General features: G+C 41.3%; 1 protein-coding gene across 2 annotated transcripts in view; it reads left to right on the plus strand.

The window, feature by feature from the left end:
• nfatc3a (nuclear factor of activated T cells 3a) overlaps positions 1-2,597 on the plus strand; it is a 71,829-nt gene extending 69,232 nt beyond the window's left edge. For both annotated transcript variants that reach the window (XM_056412036.1, XM_056412037.1), the window contains exon 10: positions 313-2,597. In XM_056412036.1, coding sequence (XP_056268011.1) covers positions 313-389 — 77 coding nt within the window. In that variant the 3' untranslated portion in view covers positions 390-2,597. The remainder of the gene's footprint in view (positions 1-312) is intronic.
• The last annotated feature ends 4,573 nt before the right edge of the window (positions 2,598-7,170 follow it).

Here is a 7,170-nt window from a genome sequence, read left to right on the forward strand (position 1 = left end):
AGTGAAGCTTCGGGGGCTTGAAACTCAACTTGCACAGCGCCATCTAGTGGTTACAATATATATAATAGCATTGATTTCATATAATGATTGGATATTGGTATTCGTTCAAATATGACTTTTATTTCCTTATTTTTTCATCAATGGGCCATGATTGTTTTTCTTTCCTTTTCTTTATAAATCATCCTCATCTGTCATCTTCCCACCAATGTGTGCATCACTTGAATATATTTTCTTAAAACTGTTCAAAAGTGCTTTCTGAAGCACCAGTGATGCTTTAACTGAAATGTTTTTTTTATTTTTATCTCTTCACAGTGAACGAAATCATCGGCAGAGACATGTCTCAGTCCCCCAGCACCCATGGTCCTCCATCAGCACACAACCAGTCATAGCCCAGCCCACGCTCAGGCCCCCCCCCCCCCCCCCGACGCAGCCTTCTGGGTCATGAACCACCAAACCCCCCCCCGCGGACCCCGGTCTTGGTCCTGATTCTGGTCCTGGTGCTGGTCCTTTTTTGTGATAGGACAAGAGGGCAGGATGAAGACAGAATACGGCTGCAGCCTCGTGGAGCAAGAAGACGCTCCCATTTGTCTCCTCTGATTTCATTTGAAACATGTTCTCTTTTTGAGAGATATAGATTTTTTTTAAACACACAGATTAAAGAGAAAGGTGTGCAGGAGAAGTCACATCCAGGTTGAAAGGGTTTGAAGAATATAAGACGGGACCCGTCTCTCTTCATCAGGTGTAGCGCCGCTGTCTTCCCGACCAATCAGCTCTCCGCGGCTATGCAGCACCGGCTTTTTTAAAGTAACTCTCCCTCCCTCTCTCACCGGCGTAGACCTTCATGAAAGGAGAACGTCTGGAGAGATTTAAGAAGAGGAGTGCACAGCGCTCTCACGGCGAGCCGGAGCTGGGATCCAAAAAAACAGTTTCAGTCCTCTGCAGTGAAAGAGATGAAACACCTTTTTGTTAAATTAGATTCTGGACACTAAAACTCTAAAAAGAACATTCTGGGTTTCTCAAAAGTTTGGAGAGGGAAAACAAATTGGAACAATTTGAAGTTGAAGATTAAAAATTAGTTGTACATTTGTAATTACCACATTCAGATCAAACCACAATGAGGGATCAGAATTTAAATGATGGGTAAAAACAACAACAACAACAATTTGAATTTGAATATCTGGTTGAACTTTACAATCACAGTTTTTTTTTTCTCTCTCTCTCTCGGCTCCTTCGTGAGAACGTCGTCCACTCCTGGATCCTTTTCCCTTCTTTTTTAATTATAGATGATGTCATCATTAAGGTCTGGAGTGCAGGGGGGGGGGGGGACGTGGTCCTCCGACGCTGGTCTGGGATCTGCAACCTGCAACATTCCACAACTTTTAGTAACCTTGTCGCTGTGTAGATATCTGTGCATGACTCTCTCTCTCTCTCTCTCTCTCTCTCTTTCTCTTTCATCGCGTCCTCCCCCTCCGGTATTTCTTTCTCTTCAAGTTGAACAAATGCCTTATTTAACACTGAGCAGCTTTGAATGGTCGCTAAAGCTTTTTGTTGTTGTTGTTGTTGTTTTGCACAGCTGGCTTGGTGTGTGATGATGATATTGCTTCTCAGAAAGATGGTTTTCATGAATCCTGACGAGGGTTTCAGGACGGAGTTCGCCCTCTAATTTGTATTCAAAGATATTTGAAGATTATTTCCACGTTACAAAGAAGTGTTTTTATTCACCGGCCTCTGAAAATTAATTTTTTTCATGCAATAAACTCCCCAAATCTCCCAGGGGCCCTCGCGTGCCTTTTGAATTCCTAACAGCCACCGTACCCGCGATGGTACGACATTTAACGGGAAACACGATCCGACTGTAACGTTTTTGAAAGTATTTTATACATAAAGATGTTTATATATTGCGTAGATTCGACTGTTCCCCCCTCCGTAATGAACAAGGTAAACAAATATCCCAAAGTCGAGAGAAGAACATCTTGATGCGCTTTCCCTGTTTGCGACCGTCGATGTGTTCTGCCCACGATGCCCGGAGGACGTTCCCGGTTCTGTATTCAGATTATTCAGATTATTCAGATATGCAATAACTCGTCTCCTCAGGCGGATTCCCGTCGGCTCGCCGTTTCGTTTGCCTCGACGGTGACGCTCCGGCACAGGAGAGCGGGAGGAGCGCCGCTTTACGCCGGCGTGAAGTCACTCTCCAGGTGAACATGAGTCTGTTCTGCATTACGATGTCTGCCCGATGCCTTTTAAAGATGAGGAGAAGGAGAAAACCCCTCGATGCCTCTGGAAGTCTGTCGACGTGTTGCAGGTGCTTTAATAACGCTGTGAGCATCCCGGAGGCCACCGGCCAATCTGCCTTGTTTAGGACGCTGTGTGTGTGTGTGTGTGTGTGTGTGTGTGTGTGTGTGTGTGTGTGTGTGTGTGTGTGTGTGTGTGTGTGTGTGTGTGTGTGTGTGTGTGTGTGTGTGTGTGTGTGTGTGTGTGTGTGTGAGAGAGTAAGTGTGTCTGTGTGTGAGAGAGAGAGTAAGTGTGTGCTGGTGTGTGAGAGAGAGAGAGAGAGTAAGTGTGTGTGTCTGTGTGTATGTGTATGTGTGAGTATGTGTGAGAGAGAGAGAGAGTCTGTGTGTGTATGTGAGAGAGAGAGAGAAAGTGTGTGTCTGTGTGTGAGAGAGAGAGTAAGTGTGTGCTGGTGTGTGTGTGTGGGAGAGAGAGTAAGTGTGTGTGTGTGTGTGTGGGAGAGTAAGTGTGTGCTTGTGTGTGTGTGTGTGTGAGAGAGTAAGTGTGTGTCTGTGTTTATATGTGTGAGAGAGAGAGTAAGTGTGTGTGTGTGTGGGAGAGAGAGAGTAAGTGTGTGTGTGTGTGTGAGAGAGAGTAAGTGTGTGTGTCTGTGTTTATGTGTGTGAGAGTGAGTGTGTGTCTGTGAGTGAGCGAGCGAGTATGAGAGTGTGTGTGTGAAAGTGAGTGTGTGTGTGTGAGAGAGAGTAAGTGTGTGTCTGTGTGTGAGAGTGAGTGTGTGTCTGTGAGTGAGTAAGTGTGTGTGTGAAAGTGAGTGTGTCTGTGTGTGGGAGAGAGAGTAAGTGTGTGTGTGTGTGTGGGAGAGAGTAAGTGTGTGTGTGTGTGTGTGTGTGTGTGAGAGAGTAAGTGTGTGTCTGTGTTTATATGTGTGAGAGAGAGAGTAAGTGTGTGCGCGTGTGTGTGTGAGAGAGAGTAAGTGTGTGTGTCTGTGTGTGAGAGAGAGTAAGTGTGTGTGTCTGTGTTTGTGTGTGAGAGTGAGTGTGTGTCTGTGAGTGAGCGAGCGAGTATGAGAGTGTGTGTGTGAAAGTGAGTGTGTGTGTGTGAGAGAGAGTAAGTGTGTGTCTGTGTGTTTGTGTGAGTGTTGTGTGTGAGAGAGCGAGTGTGTGTGTGAGTGTGTGTTTGTTTGTGTGTGTGTGTGAGACCGAGTGTGTGATGTGAGAGTGTGTGTGAGTGTGTGTTTGTTTGTGTGTGTGTGTGTGAGACCGAGTGTGTGATGTGAGAGTGAGTGTGTGTGTCTGTGTGTGTGAGTGTGTGTTTGTTTGTGTGTGTGTGTGTGAGACCGAGTGTGTGATGTGAGAGTGAGTGTGTGTGTGTGTGAGTGAGTGTGTGTGTGTGTGGCGTTTGTACCAAATGGAACAGGAAACAGGAATAGTTCTCGTCCTACTCTCCACCACCGACGCTCCGCGATGCAAAACAAGAGCAGCATGTGAGACGACATTGAAAAAGAAAAAGCGGATGACAAACTATTAGTCACGTTTCTTCTGAAAGAAAAACATTCAGAGGAGCGATGCCGTCGCCATGGGAACCGTTAGGATGCCTTAACTCTTGTTCGTCTCCTCTGGGGGGACGTATCTTTTTTTTCCTTGACTAAAGACGCAAGTCGGTAACTTTTATTATTATTTTTCCGTTTGTATTTTTTGGGGGGGTTGGGGTCAGGAGGGGGGGGGTCACATAGCGGACATCTGTTTCTTTTTTTGTGTGCATATAAAGCTGGTTCTGCAGCTTGGAAGACTTGAGTCAACTAAAAAAGTTTTTAAAAAATAATACAAAACCAGCATTGACGGTAAACTCTGGCGTCAAAACCAAAGACCGAACAATATGTTCCCATTTTACACGACGGCAAAGCAAACAGAGACTGTACAACTCTATTTTTGATACTTTGAAATGGATGTCATTCCGGAAAATACGTTGGGGACGTGTGAGTGTTGAGAATATACGTATATGTGTAGATACATGCATACGTGTATATATATACATACATACGTATATATATATACATATATATATTTGTTTTGTAAAATAAAAGGGAAATACAGGTTTAGCTGATGTTTACCGAGCCTTGTATTGTCATTTCTTGTATATTTTGTATGTTAACAATTTTTTTTTGTAATTTTTAAGACTGCAGTGCTTTTTGAAATTATTCAAAGGGAATACCTTGCATCATACTGTAGGCTCTAAAGTAGTGTATATCAATAAAACAGAAAACTCAGCTATGGCTTCATGTCACTTTTTTTTCTCCTCCATATCTTCGACACGAAGGCGGTGGTTTTCATGAAGTTGTGTGTCACACGGCGGGTTTAGTCGTTGTGTCACTAAAAGATTTATTTGTAAAGATGGCTTCTTTGAAATGGGCAATTTTTGCACGTGGGTACGGAACGTATTCACACCTCTTTAAAATGTTCACTCTTTCTTTCATTGCAGCCATTTGCTAAAATCAAAAAAGTTCATTTTATTTCTCATTAATGTTCACTCAGCACCCCATCTTGACAGAAAAAAACAGAAATGTAGAATTTTTTTTACATTTATTAAAAAAGAAAAACACAAATATGTATAGAAATATGAAAACATCAGTTGTGGCGCCCTCTAGTGGTACAAAAAGACAAATAGCTGCAGGACAGCGATGGAACTTTCTTTAAATTATGTGATGTGTTGCCTCTTAACAAACTACACGTATTCCCTCTTTGCTTTTTGAAACCTGCCTTTGCATATTTTTGTAATAACTAATTTTTGTAATAACTGTAATCACAGACGGGACCTGCCAAAAGGAATGACTGAGCGTTGAATCCTGGTTGAATCTAAAGGTCACTGAGAAGGTCTGGGGGCCCGACCCCTTTTATCACTGACACCGAAGCGAATTATTCTTTTGATATATTGTCGTGGCTTCTACTCATTGCCGTTTCAATTGTATGACTTTATTTAGCAGTTACTGCTGGAACAAAGACTTAACATGTACTTTAGGCGTGCATCAGCGCGCCTATACTTTGATGCCATGGAGACACATGTTCTTGAGGAATATCATTACCTGTCCAGGATTTTTAGCTAACATGTTAAACTTATCAAACTGGTTCCGCTGGAAAATAATCATTTCACTTGACGATGGAGACATTGAGACTTACTCTGAGGATTTTGGGTGAATTTAAATGAGTGAAAGGAGGCGATGAGACAAGAAGCCTCGCATTCACCACGACGGTCTACTGGCCCATGGCGAGCAGAGATGTGTGTCAGGAGGAACAAAACATTGCATTCTGGGAACCAGGCCAACGACCAGGCCAGTAAGAACCTGTGAAGTCAATCAAAACTCCAGGTTGTATTATTATACAGTGTTATTAAGGCCCTGATGTTAATATCAAAGCTTTTATTGTGTCCCCTCTGTCTCCCGATGTGTCTGTGGGTTTGTTTATCTTTTTATACCGTTTCACTTCTCTTCTGTCTTTGCGTTTCTGTTCAACTTTACTTCAAACTAACTCACCAAGTAAATGTTAGATGGCACTTAAAGAAATCATAACTTCAAACATTTGTTGAATATTGGTCTGATGTGGTGCAGGTGAACAGTTTCAAAGAAAACTTAAAGAAACTGATTGTTTCCAACTCCTAGTACGTTAGACTGTTGCGGAACATTGCAATGAAGAAGACAGAGTTTATTTAGAATCAGTGTACAAAATTCTATTTTAATGTTTAATGCAGCTAAGTTACAATACAACACTGATGCTGGCTGGCTCCCACAACATAGGCATAGTCTTTAATATAATTAATTTTTGTTTGGTTTTGGGGGGGGGGGGGGGGGATACAAAATAATACAAACACACACACACATTTAAATAAAATTAAAATGATATATATATGTTTGTAATGTGTGTGTTTTTACAATTTTTTATCCAAACATGTTATATATAGATATTTTTTATTATCCCAAAATGTTATTTTTATAACAGTTATATAAATAACATATTTTGGGATAAAAAATAGTACCAACACACATTTATATATATATATGTATATATATATATAACATAGAATATATATATATTAGATATAAAAACATGTTGGATATATATATGTTTGTCCTATTTTCTATACCAAAATATGTTTTATATATAAATATATATATTTTAAGTTAAATATGTTTAAAAATAACATATTTTGGGATACAAAAATAGTACAAATACACATTTAAATATATATCAAACATGTTGAGCTAAAAAATAATACAAACACATTTATATATATATATATATATATATATATTCTTGAAGAAATTTTACTTTCTGTATTCTTGTTTTCAGAGTTTGTACTCTTGTCGCTTTGGATAAAAGCGTCTGCTAAATGACATGTAATGTAAAGTATTTCTTGAATTTAAAAAAAAGTAAAGTCTCTATTTAGACTATTTACTCGAGCTCACATGTGTTAAGCCGATTTGAACACATCAGCAATAACAAGTACAAAACTATGCCAATCAAACCTTTTGAAACACACTTTGTCTCCGTATGTTAGCAGGTGTTTTGCTTTGGGAGTTCGGCTCGTTTACTTTCCCCTGCCGCTGTGAGTCATCGGTCGGCTGCGTGCCTCATGGAGGCTCCGCGTCACCGCCCAGTTTTGTTCGACTACTTCCGGCTCCAAGCTCCGACCAATGAGATTGCAGCACTCGCCGCAGCCTCCCACCCTCACCTTTCCGAACCAGCCAATAGAAGCGGCCCGTTGAGCTCCCTCGCGCGGAGGACCAGCCACACAGGTAAACTCAAAGGGAAAAAAACAGAAAGGAGAGGAAGAAGAAAAAAAAATCCAGGGCTTGTTATGGAGTTCGCGTGAAATGAAACACGGATTTCCACCCTTCTTTACCAGTTAAACCAGTATCTCTGGATAGAACACGCTCAAGTACTT

Source organism: Pseudoliparis swirei, chromosome 4, assembly GCF_029220125.1.
Source record: "Pseudoliparis swirei isolate HS2019 ecotype Mariana Trench chromosome 4, NWPU_hadal_v1, whole genome shotgun sequence".
Classification (NCBI taxonomy): Eukaryota; Metazoa; Chordata; class Actinopteri; order Perciformes; family Liparidae; genus Pseudoliparis; species Pseudoliparis swirei.